A 20,186-nucleotide genomic window follows, 5' to 3' on the forward strand; every position below is an offset into this window, starting at 1 on the left:
TAAAAACTTTTAATTAAAAAGAGTAATAAGTTCGGAAAGGTGTCTAAAACGCGGCCTATAATGGGCAAACACAAACTTTCGGACGCGAACGCGAAACTTAAAACGTACGTCGAGAAAAGTACGGAAGAAGAAGAAGAAGATTCTGACTCCACCATAACTACGGAGGCATCAGAAGTTTCCGACGACATGGTGGTCTCCAGCGACGACTCCCAATACCAAAAAAAAAATTAAAAAAAGTAAAACAAAAATCTTAAACACCCCCAAAATCAAAACCCTCAATCAAACACAACCCATTCCCTCAACTTCAACCGCAAGAATCATTGCCACAATCCCGACATCTAACAAATATTCCCTTCTCCCCGAGGAAATAGACTCAACCAACAACGACAACTCCAAATCAACATCTCCCATAACCAAACCCCAATCAATTAAAAGTTCTTTTTAGAACTCAACGAGCGCGAACAAAGAAACCCGGCTCAAGGGTCGGGTCCGTCCGAGACGCACGTACCGGAGTGCGAACGAAAACGGTCGATTTGTCACTTATAACTTTAAAAACTTTTAATTAAAAAGAGTAACAAGTTCGGAAAGGTGTCTAAAACGCGGCCTATAATGGGCAAACACAAACTTTCGGACGCGAACGCGAAACTTAAAACGTACGTCGAGAAAAGTACGGAAGAAGAAGAAGAAGAATCTGACTCGACCATAACTACGGAGGCATCAGAAGTTTCCGACGACATGGTGGTCTCCAGCGACGACTCCCAATACCAAAAAAAAAATTAAAAAAAGTAAAACAAAAATCTTAAACACCCCCAAAATCAAAACCCTCAATCAAACACAACCCATTCCCTCAACTTCAACCGCAAGAATCATTGCCACAATCCCGACATCTAACAAATATTCCCTTCTCCCCGAGGAAATAGACTCAACCAACAACGACAACTCCAAATCAACATCTCCCATAACCAAACCCCAATCCCAACCCAAAAAATCAAGCCCTCCCGTGCACATGCACATGGTTATTCAAACCACGCAAAAATCACTACCGACCTTAACAATTGGGTCGGCAAATCCAACTACACCCTATGTTATTCTAATGGTCAATGTACCATAAATACGACAAACCCTGACGCGAGAAATGTAATCATAAACCAACTCCGATCCAACAATGTTTCCTTCCATACACACACTCCAAAGGAAGAGCGGGAAAAGGCCTTCGTCCTTGACGGTCTCCCGCATCAAATCGATCCCAAGGAAATTTAAGAAGACATTCAAAACGAATATGATATTGATGTGAGTAAATGTTACAAGATGAGAGGAACTAAATTCCCGAAATTTCTCGTAACTTTAAAAAAAAATTAAATCGTTAAAAACTGTCCAAGAAACGGTTAGATACGTCCTCAGAACACGTGTGTTCTGGGACCACGTCAAAAATAGCAAAATACTGATCCAGTGTAAAAACTGTCAGATGTGGGGACACGCAACGTCCAATTGTTACGCGAAGCCGAGATGTGTAAAATGTATGTGGCTGAAGTTAGCTTCAGATTTAAATCCAAAACAGATTCAGATTTATAAAATTACAGCTGACCAACCAAGTAGTGCACATGAATTTTAATTATTACTGGGCTAGATAGTTGGAATAGGTCCTCTAGTATGTAACGTACCTATGGGCATCCCCAGATATAACGTAGGGGCGGCGGGGTGAATTTTTTAAGTAGACTCACTTTTACCACTAAATTAAGGATTTAATTTCTCAATCCCTAGTGAATGTCGCACCCTGGAATTGGTCTAGATAATTCGTACAGGTCCTCTAGTATGCAACGTACCTATGGGCATTCCCAGATTTACCGTAGGGGCGGCGGGGTGAATTTTTTAAGAAGACGCATTTTTACTACTAAATTAAGGATTTAATTTCTCAACCCCTAGTGAATGTCGCACCCTGGAACTGGGCTAGATAGTTGGAATAGGTCCTCTAGTATGCAACCTACCTATGGGCATCCCCAGATTTACCGTAGGGGCGGCGGGGTGAATTTTTTAAGAAGACGCATTTTTACTACTAAATTAAGGATTTAATTTCTCAACCCCTAGTGAATGTCGCACCCTGGAACTGGGCTAGATAGTTGGAATAGGTCCTCTAGTATGCAACCTACCTATGGGCATCCCCAGATTTACCGTAGGGGCGGCGGGGTGAATTTTTTAAGAAGACGCATTTTTACTACTAAATTAAGGATTTAATTTCTCAACCCCTAGTGAATGTCGCACCCTGGAACTGGGCTAGATAGTTGGAATAGGTCCTCTAGTATGCAACCTACCTATGGGCATCCCCAGATTTACCGTAGGGACGGCGGGGTGAATTTTTTAGGAAGACGCATTATTACTACTAAATTAAGGATTTAATTTATCAACCCCTAGTGAATGCCGCACCCTGGAACTGGGCTAGATAATTCGAACAGGTCCTTTAGTATGCAACGTACCTATGGGCATTCCCAGATTTACCGTAGGGGCGGCGGAGTGAATTTTTTAAGAAGACGTATTTTTACCACTAAACTAAGGATTTAATTTCTCAACCCCTAGTGAATGTCGCACCCTGGAACTGGTCTAGATAATTCGAACAGGTCCTTTAGTATGAGTAGTATAGAAACGCCGATTCTAGATAGGAAGTTGCTCCACAGCTCCACATCCGCTCCACATGACGTCATCAACCCAATGTAAAAGGATAGGGAAGGGTACCAACCTATGGCTGTGGAGAAAACAAAAATAGGTTGGTATTGGAAAAGTAACTAGATCTGGTGACTTTTAAAAAAAGTAACGCGCCACCTAGTGGCTGGTAGTGGAACTAAACCACTACCAACCAGGTAGACTGCTACTTTTTTAAAAAGTCACCAGATCTTGTTACCAACCTATTTTTTCCCTCAAGCGTTTGGTTGGCACCCCTCCCTATCCTTTTACATCGGGCGGATGACGTCACGGAGGAGCGGAGGAGCAACAACTTCCTGTCTAGAATCGGCGTTTCTGAAAGATGGCGCGTTGAACGCATAAAGGCGCGCCTCACAACTCTTGAATGCGCGTGCGCAGGAACTTGGGAATATTCCGGAAAATAATAATAACACAATTTAACTCCCCCCCCCAATCAACCCAATAAAAGTATTAATAAACATTTTTATAATAATAAACATTACATAATAAATAGTTACAAAAAAATAATAAAAACCTTAATGTTATGGTACTTTTTTTACAAATTCAATTATATGAGCGGGCTTCGGTTTACCACCATCCTTTATTATTATACACGATACATTGATCTTGTAACTCCAAAAAATTTCTTGATCGGTAGGTAAAAAAGAAACGTTGAGAAGCAAGCCCGCTTCTAACTCCACCACAACGGAAGGTGACGACCATGCGCAGCTCGTAAGACGTTTTCCATTAACAATAAATATGGTAAAAGGGGTAAATCCAACTCAACTTCGAATAAATTTTTTCTTTGGTTTAAACTCACAAAGACTGAAAAAAAAAACACAGAGACGACTATGAGACATTGCGCGCGGTTTACGTTTGACGGGTAAATCCAACTCAACTTCGAATAAATTTTTTCTTTGGTTTAAACTCACAGAGACCGAAAAAAAGAAAAACACAGAGACGACTACGAGACATTGCGCGCGGTTTACGTTTGACACGTTCGGTTTCTAAAGTAAAACTGATTATGAGTTACGCGATACAATGCTTTCCTCGCCGTGGCGGAAGTGTCAACTTACGACAATCGGCGCGGCGCATCACCAAGTAAAGTGCAATGCACCTCGCCGGCGGGAGTGTCAAGTTACAATCAATGCTGAGCAATGGAATAATTGACCTAAATGAAATGCTATACATATATATAATTAATATTAAGAAAGTAAAAAAAAATAATACAAATTATAAAATTTTTTAATGCGTTTTCATTAACAAAAATGATGTAAGTGAAAAAAAAATACATTTAAATAAAAGAAGGAAATGGTTTAAATAATACAATTTAATTTTCCCAATTAACCCAATTTAAATATATTGAAACATTTTAAAATACAATCTTGAAAGTTTATACACAATTAAATATATACAAAATTTAACAATCTTTAAAATTAACAAATATAGTATTTGCATTACGATACACATGCCAATAGTTATAATTGTAATAACAATCGTTAATATATTCAAAATCATTAACATTAATATGGTCGTCAATAATTAATTTAGCTGATTCATTATCAGGAAAGTATCCGTTAACTTTTAGGAAATCTTTAAATTTTCGATGATCTTCAAAGTCTTCATCACTACCAACATACAGAATATCACCCTTGCGATAAACCCTCCATATGTTATTTTCAAATTCACAAAATTGTACAAATTGTGAATCATTTATTTTATCACCATCGATGTCTCGTATGTCTACAAGTACCAAATCGAGCTGGGTAATTTCTTCTGGGAAATCGGTATTTAAACACTGCTTCAGTTTAAGCCGAAAGTCAGTCCAAGACATTATGACCACGATGTGAACACTTCGATTTTTAAAAGGTAACTGAGGCACATATGATTTAAATTTACAATTAAACATAATTTTTTAAAAGTCAACTAAATAACAGCAGAATTTAACTTACAACTAAAATGGATTTACATCAAAAATTTAAATAATAAAAAGGATTTCGATGGAGTAACGTTAACAAATACCTTAGTGGCCGAATTGAACTTACAACATAAAGGGAATAGAAAATCACATTTAAACGCGATTCGCAATTCAACCATCGAAATCCTTTTTTTACAATTATATAATCAAAAAATATAAACTATTTATGATAATGGAGTGTTGATACGATAGTGACCCCACGCTAATGTACTCACCCCATCATCATTAATATAACGTTTCGAATCACGTGATGAAAGAGCCAATTTATTTTGTAGCATGGTATATATGCTATGCTTTTGACTTCTGAACAAGTATTGTTTCATGTAAATATCTCTTTTTGACGTTAAACATTCCAAATAATGTTCAAAGGTAATTTTGCATTTAACCACAGCCTTCTTTACACCTTTAGCCTTTTTAGTGATACGGCCGGAACAGACCCTATTAGCGTACAATTTAGAACGTAAACCAATAAATTCTGACATGATTCTACCTGAATTTTCATCTTTCATCAACCCCAATACCGCTTTATTTTGTAGTGGGATGCTAAACTCATTATCCGGAAGATAATTTGACGTATCGAAGCGTTCTAAATTATCTTTTACGAATGCATACACATCATCTGTGGTAATGGACACAGTGAAGCTGTCGGTATCCATGTATCACAATTGAATTTCAGAACCAAATTTAGGTTTCAAAAAATCATAATAAAATTGGTACATAAGTAATTTAGAAATTTCCAAAACTGCAAACCCTACATATAAGGGTTTATCGTAAACCACATGCAGATGTTCCATTTGAATAGCCGAAAATGTTTCCGTAAAAATTTTTATATTTTTAAAATTTAATTTAGCAATTAGACTACGTGCCCCTAATTTTGGTCTACCCGTTCTCTTACGTATATCTTCCCAACTTGTCACTAACCTCACATCGACCCTTTTATCTACATTTTCCATAGTTTTACCGAAAACCGCATTATTCATTAATTTAAAAAAGTCCTTTTCAAAACTATTCTTAGCAGTTTGACGTAAATGTGTGTTAACGTCAATGTAAGGTTTAAGCCAAGCTGATTGTTTAAAAGATAAAATACGATTAATTTTTCTAACTATAAGACCGTGAGCGACGGCATGGTTTAAATTTCTATAATGAATTACATAATTTTTCTTATTAAATAAATTTGGAATAAGTCTTTTATCGCTTACGCTTTTAGAGTTTGGCGGGCATACGTAATGTCCGTGTCCATTTTCATATAAATAAAGTAAATTTATATGGGTATCCCGTCGATTTTTTGTAAAATAAATTGGCCCTTCCACCACGTATTCTTTGGATGATTTAACTAGTTCATAAATATTTATACTTAAATTATTTAATTGTTCAATTTTAGGAATGTCTTTTAAATGCACGGGAAAGTTTATATCTTTTAAATTTAATACGGTTGAAAAGTGCGGGTACGATGATGTTAAGTTTCTATTACTTTCAACCGGTCGCAGATGAGATACGAGACTCCAAGCTAAACAAGCGTTGTCATCGTAGTTTTTGATGTTGATGCACGCTTTCTTGGTAGCGATTGATTCAGGAAGCGGGATGTACGACGAGCCGGGTATAGGTTGGAATTTGTTGATGTTTAGAAGAAGGTATGAAATAGAGAAGAAGGCCCAACCGGACCCCCTCTCCTGAAACTCTTCAGCTTGATGGTTAATACTTGCCACCATCTCATCATAAGTTTCAATAAAATCGGCGAATTGTGTAATTACTTCGAATTTGGTATTAAAATTCTTTTCGGACGCGGTAACGGTCTCATCTCCATTTTCATTAATTGTTGTTTTAATAAAAATGGATAAAAGCTCGAGTTGCACCTTCACCGAGCCGTTCAGGTTCATGTAAGATGTGATAATATTTCCGACAGTATTTCGGGAACGCGCAAGATATGTGGAGATATCATCATCATCATCATCACGATCTCCGGATATTTTATAAGACGCAACTCGATCTTTGTAACAAGTTGCAATCTTCTCAACACCTTTCTCAACCTCTATCGTATGATTCATCCTGAGATGTGACTCCAAAGCCATATGATTTGTGAAAGAAATTCCACACAAATCGCATAGCTTTGATCTATTATCACCTGATAGCGGTTGAGGAAGGTGTTTAGAAGGTTGCAAAATTGACCTTACCGCCGACGTCGATGATGTAGATGGTGGCACATCGATGGTGGGTTTCGCTTTCGAACAATTTGCCATTGCAGGAGGTGGCGCTTGGCGTTGAGGACCAACTTCTAAACCATTATCACCCGATAGCGATTGAGGAAGACGTTTAGAAGGTTGCAAAATTGACCTCACCGCCGATGATGTAGATGGTGGTACATCGATGGTGGATTTCACTTTCGAATAATTTGCCATTGCTGGAGGTGGCGCTTGACGCTGAGGACCAACTTCTAAACCATGCACTAATCTTTTATGTCTTTGAAAACTATCGAATCTCGAAAAAGATTTATCGCATAAAGAACACTCGTTCTTAACGTTATTAGTATGCGAAAGTCGCGTGTGCCGATCGAGGTTCCTTTTGGCAGTGAACGACTTTTGACACTTATCGCACGCGAACATCTTTAAAGAGATTTGAAATTGACAGTGTCAAATATAAACTTTAACGAGAGCAACCGCTTATTAAAACTGCTGATGTTGCGAGTACCACAGATGACTGTGAAGTAAAAAGTTTCTAGAAATAATAGGTATTTATATTAGATAAAAATGCAAACTAAGCAGTTTTTATTAAATCGTCGAGGTTCAGTAAAGTTCAATGCACCACGTCAGTGGAAGTGTTAAATTACATTGTGGTTACAATAATGCTGAGCAATAGAATTATTGGTGTAAATGAAATACGGACCCCGGTGAATTCACGTTGAGTCGCCCCCCGTCCTTCGGAGGGGACGTTAAGCCGTCGGTCCCGGCAACCAGTCTAACATCTCTGGTTGTCGTTAGCACGCATGTGTGTGAGGCTCGACTTATAGGGACGAATGCGCGTGAGCGCCCTCTGACCCCTCGGGGTCGGGGCGGCGGTAATTCGTCATTGGAAACGAGTAAGCGGTATCGTCACCTAACGAGATCTTCTCTACCATCTACCAGCCTCCAAGGGAGTATGCACAAGGGGCCCACTGGGGCCTAAGTGCGCGTAAAAATTACGCACCCCTCTCTCTACATACATACATGAAATACGGATAAATAGAAATTTAAAACGCTAATTAATTATAAGGATGTAATAAATTAAAAGTTTTTAAATAAATAATAGGATTTATTAATATTTAAGTTGACAATAATGTAAAGTAAATATACGTTTTACTTAGAAAAAAACATTTAAACCTAAACGATATTGTCTTTCGGTATCCAACTGTTATGGGATGAATCGAATCCTAACCACTTAACGAACACTTGATTCTTTCTTCTGTTTAACACTTTTTCAACAAGACAACACATCAGGTTGTTTGGATCTTTGAAGTTCGAATTCATAAAAAGCTCCTTTAATAGGTTGTCCACTCATATCTTCTAATAAATAAGAAATTGGATTCGTAATTTGTGTTTTAACTATTTTAAATAACTCAGTGGTCCAGTTGGGTAAATATCCCTTATCGAAGACATGCTTATGCTTGCTAATGCGAACTACATCTCCAACATTAAAGTTTCCCTTACCGGCAATTTTAATATGATTGTACACCGTATTGAGAAGTTTATTTTCTACAGATTTCGAATTTATTTGAGATGGTTTCATTTTCGTGGTTGAATGCTTTCAATTATTATATTGAGTTGTAATAGCATCCAATAAGTGTAACCATTTATGATTTCCGTAAAGACTAAACATTTTATACAACTTTTGTTTTATGGTTCTAATTACGCGTTCAGCTATTGCAGCCTTCATTACGCTATACGTTGAATAATGATTAATTTTAAATTCCATCATCAACTTTTTGAAGTGTGTATTGTAAAATTCCTTTCCCTGATCAGTTTGTAGATTTTTAGGTACACGACCTTCAGAGAGAATTGAACGTAACGCGTGTATTACATCTGTTGAGGATTTATTTTTTAACGGCCGCATCCAGAGATACTTTGAAAAACAATCGATAACCACTAAGATGTATTTATGTCCAACATTGATTTTACCAAATTCAATCATTTCAATAAGATCAGCTTGCCATAAATCATCGATCCCCTTCAATATAGTTCTGCGTCTAGGAAATAAACGTCTAGCGGGACGATGAAGTTCTTCAACTATAGTTTGTTTCGCTTTCGATACCTGCATTCTTACGCTCATGGATTAGGTCCAACTTTTTTTTCTCCAATATATCTAGTCGTGAATTTATAGTGCTTTCCATATCAAGTAGACGATCTGCAACACCCTGTATCCCATTTCGTAGATTTGTTGTGAGTATATCAAATGCATTTAAATTAGTGTTGAATGATTTTGTTAGAGTTGTAATTTGCTGACCATTTAATAGGATTTCCGCGTTAATTTTTTTAATGTCGCGTAAGAGTGTAGAGTTTTTAATATCAATTTTTGTTGACACCTGATGTATACGTTTACTATGATCTCCAATAATTCTTTGAACGTCCGCTATTATGACCTTAATTTCGTTTAAGATTGTAGCTTTCAATGTTTCACATATTTCGTCTACATAAATTTTTATCGGACAATCATTTTCATCCGTCGGTTGTTGAACGTTAGATAGTTTACGCCCCTGGATATCATAATCTCCATCTACGGTTAAAGGGAATCCAATATGGCGTTGAGATGTAGTTAAATTCTCATCATTCAATACTTTATTCCGCGCAGAACGTAATGTACGACCAAACTTATCAATGCTCACACCACTCACGCTTGATCCACCGTTCATTGGTACGCATAAATTATTATTATTATTATTATTATTATTATTATATAACGCCGCTCTCCTTCAGTTCTTCTATAATGGATGTGATTTCATTAATATGGGAATTGTTTCCTGCCGCATGTGAAGCGTACAACAATTTCAATCGATCTACCAATTCGTTAACATCATCCCAATATTTATACTCAACGATTTTCGAGTTCACTTCAAGATGTCGTCCGGGTATTAATCCATCCCCCGACTTATTAAATGTAAATAAAGGTTTAATAATTTTAGTATACTTGTACGATTTATTTCCAACTATAGGACCCGTAAAATTTCGCTTATGCGCACCCGTATACGCTAGAACAGATTTGTAACGTTGTAGATCCTCTTCGGTATAGTTCGTAGGTCGTTTTAACTGTATAAGTTCATATAACCCCGTAGAGGCTTGTATGCGTTTTTCGCCTCCGAGAACAATATGAGAAGGTTTAAACTGGACAGTCTTCGATCCAATCATCCAATCGTTTTCATCAGGATCATAACGTATACCCATTCTCTCATCAATTTCTCCTCTTTTACCAAACGTATAATATAAATCCCGAATTTGATTCGGTAGATTTTCTATAGGTAAATCCTCCGCCTTCAATTTTTGTTTTGCATCCGGCGGCGTTTTAAATTCATCATCACTTTCAGGAAAAGTTAATTTTTTCCTAAATGCCGGAGTTTTAAAATCGGTTTCATCAAATTTCGTTTTAACGTCAACACCGACATCATCAGTAGGTTGATAGTGGTGATGGTAATGTACAGAAGAAGAAGGTTTCACTTCACTTAATTTATTAGTCATATCTTTTAATGAATCGCTTAAAGGCTGATGTAGTTTAGCGATAAGACGGTCATCGTTTTCTCGACCGAGTTTAAGCGCTAAATATTTTTTCTTAATAGTATTTGTTATGTTAATTATAGCTTTATCCCTCTCACGTATGGAACGCTTAGTCATTTCATCGTTATGTGACATGCTTACTCTCACAAATACCAGATAACAATGCAATAATTTAGTCCGGGTAAATAAATTTATCCATTCCTATACGATACCTTCCATCCTTTACTTCAAAATCTTTCATAATAATCATAGGGTTATATTTATCATCATTCCAACACCGTTTACAAGCGTCCTTGAAAACATCAAACTTCATGTCGGTGTTAACGTGTTCATCATACACATGTTTTAAATTAACCTCATCTTGTTTGAATAGAATTAAGACGTTTGCATTGTCTCGTATTAGGTGTTTAGGTATCCGCGTATAGGTTTGCGTAAGGTAGAACGAATCAATATTATTATGTCGTCCCATACAGAAAAATGATCGAATCTTATCCTGTTTATCGCATGCTACATCGTCAAATATGAAAATTGAGTTTTGTTTAGCTTCAGACGGATCTATAACGGCATCATTATCGTTGAATCTATAAAGTCCTATTTCGGGTAACTGTTTCATAATCATTTCTAAAAATTCATATTTCGGTTGATGTAAGGATTTTGAGTATATATAAATATTTTCAAAATTTAAACCATTTTTATCGAAAATGAGATTTAACATCAAGTTGGTTTTCCCACATCCGCTCGGACCGCATACTATTGCTCGTATACTGTTCGGTATGAGATCGCCATGCCTACGACTGGTTATCGGTTTCATCATCGTTAACCGATCGAGATCGGTTAATGACATTGTGAGAGATGGGTGTTGCACTACACGCATTATAAAACTAAAATGAGTTTTAATCTTCATGTGCGGGTATATAAGGGATGTGAAAGCGTAAACCGCATCAGTTGAGTATGCTGTTTACTCGAGATAGTACATCTGCGACGGCGGGGGGAAGCGGAATACTTAATACACTTATCAATAAACTACCCGTTGAGTTACACGTTCCAGGCTATCAATTTTGTGGACCAGGAACAAAATTGAAGAAACGTTTGGCTAGAGGCGATAAAGGAATAAATCCATTAGATCGGGCTTGTAGAGAACACGATATAGCGTATTCGGACAATAATTCTTTAGAACAACGTCGCATGGCCGATAGACGTTTGGAGGAAAACGCTTGGGAGAGAGTGAAAGCGAAAGATTCGACATTGGGGGAAAAAGCATCAGCTTGGTTAGTTACAAATGCTATGAAAGTGAAACGAAAATTGGGAATGGGTCATAAGGGACAAAAAATAATTAAAAGATTAAAAGATAAAAAAATAAACCGATAGCATTTAAAAGCGTGTTGGTAAAGCAAATCGCTAAAGATTTACCCAAAACAACAGATAATTTACGGGAAGCGGCTAGATTAGCTTTGAAAAGTGCTCGTATAGCTGTTAAATCCGCGGGTGGAAAGAAAAAAGTTAAAATTCCGCGTACAATCCCGTTACCTATTACAAGTGGTGGTATACTACCGATATTACCAGCCATATTTGCCGGATTATCAGCTCTCGGAGCGTTATCAGGCAGCGCGGCTGGTGTGTATCGCGCGGTGAAGAGTGGTCAAGAGGCTAAAGAGAAGTTGAAAGAAGCTGAACGACACAATAAGGCGATGGAAGCTATCGCGATTGGCGAAACCGGAAGTGGACTTTATATTAAAAAATATAAAAAAGGATTGGGTTTATATTTAAGTAAAAAGCAACAAAAAAACTTGTAACTAGGCTACCTAATAGACCTCTAACAAATCTCGATATAATAAAATACGCTAAAACACTTAAAATTCCAAATTTTCGCGGAGTGTATATGCGAAATGGATTGCCTAAAGAAGGTCCTAAATATTATGAGTCAGCTGTTGTAAATTTAGATGATCACCGAGGTAGCGGAACCCATTGGGTAGCCTATAAAAAAATTGGCAATAGGGTGTTATATTTCGACAGTTATGGAGATCTAAAACCACCTAAAGAACTTTTAAAATACTTTAAAAAATGTCAAATTGTGTATAACCACGATAATTTTCAAAAGGATAACCCGTATAACTGCGGTCAATTATGTATAAATTTCCTACTTAACATAAGAAATAACTCATTTGAGTGAAAATGTCACAGACGTTCACACTGGTCAGTACAAAAAGCGAAATCTCCGAAGACTATTATCCGCCTATAGAATTAGACCCTAACTCGAGTTACTCGCTTGGTCTTATTGGATTCTATACGTATAACAGTATACCAAACATTGAACAAGGAGTAAACGATAAATTTTACTTTACCGAAAAATTGCCCATTAATAAAAGCCGACAATCAACTATAGACGAGGGGGCATTACCACAGGAAATCAAAATTCCTACTGGTGCATATGAAATAACGGACATTGAGAAATTTGGAACCCCATTTATTTGCCAGTGGACACCGACCGTCCGATATCGAACATTACACTAAGATTACTTGATCAGCGTGGTAAATTGGTAAACTTTCGTGGAGAAGAAATTGTTATTAGATTAGAATTAAAACGAACTTCATAATGGGGCTGTTGTTCCAATTAAAAGCCACCGATCCTCAACAGCGTTCATCTATCAAAAGAAAACATTATAACTCAGGTGGAAAGAGAACATCTAGATCAGTTAAAAGAAAGACTTCATTGCGAGCGGACAACAGACGTTTTCTCGAGCAGTTGGGTTATCATGTCTACACAAAAGTTAAATATATACCGCGAACCCATCGTGGATAATTCGATCGCTAGAGAAGAAGTGCATAGTTACCATCCTTCCACAAATTCTTTTCAAAATAACGATATATTCACCATTGAACTAAACCAAGAAGATGTTTTATTTTCGTTCTTCGAAAGTTATATACGTATTGAGGGAGATTACAAAGAAAAATTAAACGATCCAACTGATACTATCCAGCTAACGCACAACTTACCAACATATCTATTTGAGTATATCGCATTTGAGCATAACGGTACTGAAATCGAACGGGTACGTGAACCCGGTTTAACATCATTGATTCGAACCCTACTTCAACAAAACGAAGTGGAATGCAAATCTTTAGAAATAGCTGGTTTAAAATGGCCACCCGAAGGAAATTTGCCTACAGTTAGTGCGAACAAGGATTTCACGTTTCAAATCCCATTAAGTCATATTTTCGGATTATTTAGGGACTATAATCACGTTATGAGAGGTCGCTTCAAATTTAGATTTGTTAGAAGTCGTACTGACTCCAATTGTTATAAATCTACATCAAAAGCCGATTCTAGCACCGCAGAGTTTACTGTAAAAACGGTTACATTGTTGGCGAAACATGTGTACCCAAGCCCATCTATAAAGATGAAGCTGTTAGATGGTTTAAATAAAAACGCAAACATTCCCGTACCGTTTCGGAAGTGGTCTTTTTATGAGCTACCTTCAATGAGAAAGGGAAATAAAGAGATTTGGTCGGTCACGTCAACAACTAACAGAGGTAGACCTCAATACGTTATAGTTGCATTCCAAACCAATCGAAAGGATCAGCCGAATTCAGATTGTACACTTTTCGATCACTTGAACATTATAGATCTTAAAGTATATCTAAACTCATACTGCTATCCATTCGAGTCGATGAATTTGGAGTTTGCGAAAGAAAATTATGTTGAACTCTATAAAATGTATACCGAATTTCAACCATATATTTGGGAAACATCTCGAAAACAACCGATTATGGATTTCGCAAGCTTTAAAAAAAGACCTTTATTCGTGGTGGATACCACTAAGAATAACGATGAAGAAGCCGCCCCATCCGCATCATGTGAGGTGCGTATCGAAATTCAAAGCGGTAAAGATTTTCCGCCTGATACAAAAGCATACTGTATACTACTCCAAGAATCCATGTATACATACAAACCTTTGAGTGGGGAGGTATCTGTAATTATAAATTAAATTACACATGAGGTCATATGTTAGTTTACAATATGAAGTTCAAAATCGCGGTTGTAGACGTTCAGGGGTTTTACGTCAATTCTAAATTCGAAGTTAAAGAATTTACTCTTGTGGATATCACCACCGACTACATAATACATTTACACTTAAAAGCTAGTATACCATTCCAACAGTTAAACGTTCGAGATCGAAGATCAGTGAGATATTTGGAACGCAACCATCACAGGTTGCTATATAGCGATGGGTGGATAAATCAATCAGAAGGTCTAAATGTAATTGATACCTTAATTTCCTCCTACGATCAAATATTTGTTAAGGGAAATCAAAAGAAGCAGTTTTTGAAAACACGTAAAAGCAATTCAATACTAACGGATATTGCGTTAGAATTTGCGGAAGAGGATGAGACTAAATTAAATTCATCCAACAATCAATGTTGGTTCCACACCGGCTCTCCAGCAGTATGTTCACAAAACAATGTATTAATTTTACAAAAATTTTTATATAATCACAATAATGTTACTTGTATTTAAGTTGTAAATATAATAATTTTTAAATAAAAAATTGATTGTAGTTTTATTATTATAATAGTTGTAAAATTTATTGGGAGAGGGTGGGGGTGTGAGATATATCATATAATTAAAAAATTAATGTATTCAGTTTACAACTAAATTTGATGAAATATGGATGTTAACAGTGGGTGTGAAATTTCTGAAAGCCCTTACTGGGTATCAATTAATAAACAATGGAAGAAGTTTCGTGATGATATAGAGAAAGAAAATAAATTTATTGGTGAAACCTTATATTCGATCGATAGATTTAACATAAAAGTTGGTATTAGTGTGGCGAGAGGTTTTATAACATGTGTGAAATTGATTTTTAAATCTTGGAATGATGTAGAATCGAAATCACATATACTCTCTTTTCTACGTGAAGATTGGGAACAATTGATTAATGTATTTAAAATCATTCGTTTTAAAATGAACTTTTCTGACCAAATTATACCGTTAGCGGATGGAATTCTTAGAGTTACTGCAGACGTTGAGAATTGTGTGTGCATCACATATGAAGATATGGACCCTGAAAATAATTTTTTTATTCCGATTATATTAACCTTGATGGAAGTTCAAGACATTTTATCTAAGGAATTTTTAATTTCATACAAATTAAAAGTATTAGACAATTTGCATTTTAATGATTACATTGATTTTATTATGAACACTCAATTTTCGAAGGATAAGTTAAAATTAATTCGAGAATTTTGCTTGCAAAATTTATCTGAAATAAATTATTACTTAATGGAATATATTGATATGATTTCATGAGTTTAAACTTACTACTATTAAGAATGTTGACGAATACTTGCGTTAAAAAATTATATTTATTTTAATTTAAACAAGTTTAAACATGTTGAAACAAGTGTTGGTGAGGTTCAATGAACTTTACATAACTTTGGTGATTTAATAATAAAAACTGCTTAATTTGCATTTTAGATAACAATAACACCTGACGTGCGAATTGCATCATCCTTCTAGAAACTTCTATTACACATTTCCCCACCCCCATTATTTTCATACATATAATTACATGTTCTAAATAATTTATTTAGTATGACAGCTATTTCCAAGCTAACAGGTTACGTTTTATTATTATTAATCTACGAAACAAATCATGTCTCGTCTAAGTCAATTGGGTCAGTGCAATTTCCCACCGAAAAAATCAATTTCTGCGCTTCAAACAGACACTCCATACCCGATTAAGTGTGCGAAACGGCTTAAAAAGTGTTCTTGGCCGTCCGTGGTACTTGAACTGGAGGCTGGATTCGTAATTTATTTACCAAGACGCATCGCAGAAGATATTACCGACGAAGAAATTATGGAACTTAGCAAAATGTCTATAATTTATAAGGGTGCAAAAGACATTGGTAAAACACACCCTGTATATTTATTGGATTTCGTCAAGAAGCTTGAAACGTAAAAACTTTCCGACCGATGACCCTGATGTTCATCTGTATTAATATAAATGTAATTGTATTATAAAAATTATATATTCTTAAAAATTAAATAATAACAAATGTATTTCTTAAACACATCATTTTGTTGTTTCTATTTCACCTTACAGCCATCAATTCAATCCGCTTAAATTCAATTAAATAAGTAAGTTTTATATATTTCTTAAACACGCATCTTTTTTGTTTGTATTTCCGTTCAACTGCTAGGCTTTTAATATTAAATTGAAAAGGTTTCGGTGGTTCAGTGGTTTATTGTCTTTAAAGTATTTATATTTCACCTTGCAGCTATCGGTTCAATTCGCGTAAAATTAAATTAAATTAAATAAGTCTGTATTATATAGTTCGTTAATTTACATCACCACTGAGCCGCCGAAACCTTTTCTTTCTTTTATTTAAATGTTTTTTTTTTCACGTACATCATTTTTGTTAATGAAAATGCATTAAAACAATTTTATAATTTGTATTATTTTTTTACTTTCTTAATATTAATTATATATATATGTATAGCATTTCATTTAGGTCAATTATTCCATTGCTCAGCATTATTGCAGCCGCGCCGCGCCGATTGTAATTTAACACTCCCGCCGGCGAGGTGCATTGCACTTTACTTGGTGATGCGCCGCGCCGATTGTCGTAAGTTGACACTTCCGCCCCGGCGAGGAAAGCATTGTATCGCGTAACTCATAATCAGTTTTACTTTAGAAACCGAACGTGTCAAACGTAAACCGCGCGCAATGTCTCGTAGTCGTCTCTGTGTTTTTCTTTTTTTCGGTCTTTGTGAGTTTAAACCAAAGAAAAAATTTATTCGAAGTTGAGTTGGATTTACCCGTCAAACGTAAACCGCGCGCAATGTCTCATAGTCGTCTCTGTGTTTTTTTTTTTCAGTCTTTGTGAGTTTAAACCAAAGAAAAAATTTATTCGAAGTTGAGTTGGATTTACCCCTTTTACCATATTTATTGTTAATGGAAAACGTCTTACGAGCTGCGCATGGTCGTCACCTTCCGTTGTGGTGGAGTTAGAAGCGGGCTTGCTTCTCAACGTTTCTTTTTTACCTACCGATCAAGAAATTTTTTGGAGTTACAAGATCAATGTATCGTGTATAATAATAAAGGATGGTGGTAAACCGAAGCCCGCTCATATAATTGAATTTGTAAAAAAAGTACCATAACATTAAGGTTTTTATTATTTTTTTGTAACTATTTATTATGTAATGTTTATTATTATAAAAATGTTTATTAATACTTTTATTGGGTTGATTGGGGGGGGGAATTAAATTGTGTTAAATTGTGTTATTATTATTTTCCGGAATATTCCCAAGTTCCTGCGCACGCGCATTCAAGAGTTGTGAGGCGCGCCTTTATGCGTTCAACGCGCCATCTTTCAGAAACGCCGATTCTAGACAGGAAGTTGTTGCTCCTCCGCTCCTCCGTGACGTCATCCGCCCGATGTAAAAGGATAGGGAGGGGTGCCAACCAAACGCTTGAGGGAAAAAATAGGTTGGTAACAAGATCTGGTGACTTTTTAAAAAAGTAGCAGTCTACCTGGTTGGTAGTGGTTTAGTTCCACTACCAGCCACTAGGTGGCGCGTTACTTTTTTTAAAAGTCACCAGATCTAGTTACTTTTCCAATACCAACCTATTTTTGTTTTCTCCACAGCCATAGGTTGGTACCCTTCCCTATCCTTTTACATTGGGTTGATGACGTCATGTGGAGCGGATGTGGAGCTGTGGAGCAACTTCCTATCTAGAATCGGCGTTTCTATACTACTAGTATGCAACGTACCTATGGGCATCGCCAGATTTACTGTAGGGGCGGCGGGGTGAATTTTTTAAGAAGACGCATTTTTACTACTAAATTAAGAATTTAACTTCTCAACCGCTAGTGAATGTCGCACCCTGGAACTGGGATAGATAATTCGAACAGGTCCTTTAGTATGCAACGTACCTATGGGCATCTCCAGATTTACCGTAGGGGCGGCGGGGTGAATTTTTTAAGAAGACGCATTTTTACTACTAAATTAAGGATTTAATTTCTCAACCCCTAGTGAATGTCGCACCCTGGAACTGGGCTAGATAGTTGGAATAGGTCCTCTAGTATGCAACCTACCTATGGGCATCCCCAGATTTACCGTAGGGGCGGCGCGGTGAATTTTTTAAGAAGACTCATTTTTACCACTAAACTAAGGATTTAATTTCTCAACCCCTAGTGAATATCGTACCCTGGAACTGGGCTAGATAGTTGGAATAGGTCCTCTAGTATGCAACCTACCTATGGGCATCCCCAGATTTACCGTAGGGGCGGCGGGGTGAATTTTTTAAGAAGACTCATTTTTACCACTAAACTAAGGATTTAATTTCTCAACCCCTAGTGAATGTCGCACCCCAAAACTGGGCTAGATAATTGCAATAGCTCCTCTAGTATGCAACTTATCTATGGGCATCCCCAGATTTACCGTAGGGGCGGCGGGGTGAATTTTTTAAGATGACTCATTTTTACCTCTAAACTAAGGATTTAATTTCTCAACCCCTAGTGAATGTCGCACCCTGGAACTAGGCTAGATAGTTGGAATAGGTCCTCTAGTATGCAACCTGCCTATGGGCATCTCCAGATTTACCGTAGGGGCAGCGGGGTGAATTTTTTAAGAAAACGCATCTTTACCTCTAAACTAAGGATTTAATTTCTCAATCCCTAGTGAATGTCGCACCCTGGAACTGGGCTAGATAGTTAGAATAGGTCCTCTAGTATGCAACGTACCTATGGGCATCCCCAGATATACCGTAGGGGTGGCGGGGTGTATTTTTTAAGAAGACGCATTTTTACCACTAAACTAAGGATTTAGTTTCTCAACCCCTAGTGAATGTCGCACCCTGGAAGTTAGTGGACTTATCTAGTCCAGATAAATCGAATAGGTCCGCTAGTATACAAATGAAAGTCTATTGAAATCTAATAAATCGAAAAATGAACGAAAAAAAAACGAATAAATCGCAAGAAAATCGATATCTGCGAAATATTTTTGCTGATCAAAATCGATCATTATTGTTGTACTAATTACTAATCATATGCCGTTTGAACCATTTTGGACATGAATTTTGGAGTCAAATATATGGGGGGAGGAACCTATAGTAAAAAAAATATAATGGTCAACGAAACATATTTGAAAGCTGGGCGCTTTGTGAGGATTCTAAAAAGAATCATACAATCTACCGTTAAAGAATTGGCACTCCAGATAAAACAAAAGCGACGAAAACGTAACGATAAAAACAACTGTAACGATACTATAAATAATTTAGCATGTAAAGAAAGCTGGCGACCAAAAATAAAAAAACAGCGCACATATTTTGATCAAAAAAAATTACAAGCTTTTCTTGAAAAGCATATCCCTTGCAGCGTCGAAGAGGAAACAGTTTCATGTTGTAGCACAGATTTTCACGATTTGCACTTTGATGCACCGTCGCCATGTTCCTCGTATTCAAATGATTCAGAACGTCATAGTAATGGTTTAATATGCAACGCTGATTATTATTTTGAAGCCGGAAAAAAACAAAATTTACTCAAAAAATCGTTTCTCATTGGTATTTACAGTTATAGTAATACAACAATTAAATTAATGAGCGATGATTTTTTAAAATTGCATTCCAATAAAAATTTAACTGTTATTAATTCAAACACATTATTCGACAAGCGTTTTCTTTTTTGAAAAATATGTCGTCTTACATTTACTACGTTGATACTGTTTCAACTCAGTTTATGTTTTCGGAAAACAACACCTTGAACTTAAAAATGTATACGGAAAATTTAAAAAATTA

General features: G+C 36.4%; 1 protein-coding gene across 1 annotated transcript; it reads left to right on the forward strand.

Annotated features, from left to right (window-relative positions):
• The first annotated feature begins 13,139 nt into the window (after positions 1-13,139).
• LOC111419511 (uncharacterized) lies at positions 13,140-14,372 on the forward strand. Its single transcript, XM_023052327.2, has one exon. The coding sequence runs from the start codon at positions 13,140-13,142 to the stop codon at positions 14,370-14,372; it is 1,233 nt and encodes a 410-aa protein (XP_022908095.2).
• The last annotated feature ends 5,814 nt before the right edge of the window (positions 14,373-20,186 follow it).

Source organism: Onthophagus taurus, chromosome 2 (genome assembly GCF_036711975.1).
Source record: "Onthophagus taurus isolate NC chromosome 2, IU_Otau_3.0, whole genome shotgun sequence".
NCBI lineage: Eukaryota > Metazoa > Arthropoda > Insecta > Coleoptera > Scarabaeidae > Onthophagus > Onthophagus taurus.

Coding starts and splice junctions, on each gene's coding strand:
- LOC111419511 (XM_023052327.2), top strand. CDS start 13,140: ATGTCTACACAAAAGTTAAATATATACCGCGAACCCATCGTGGATAAT.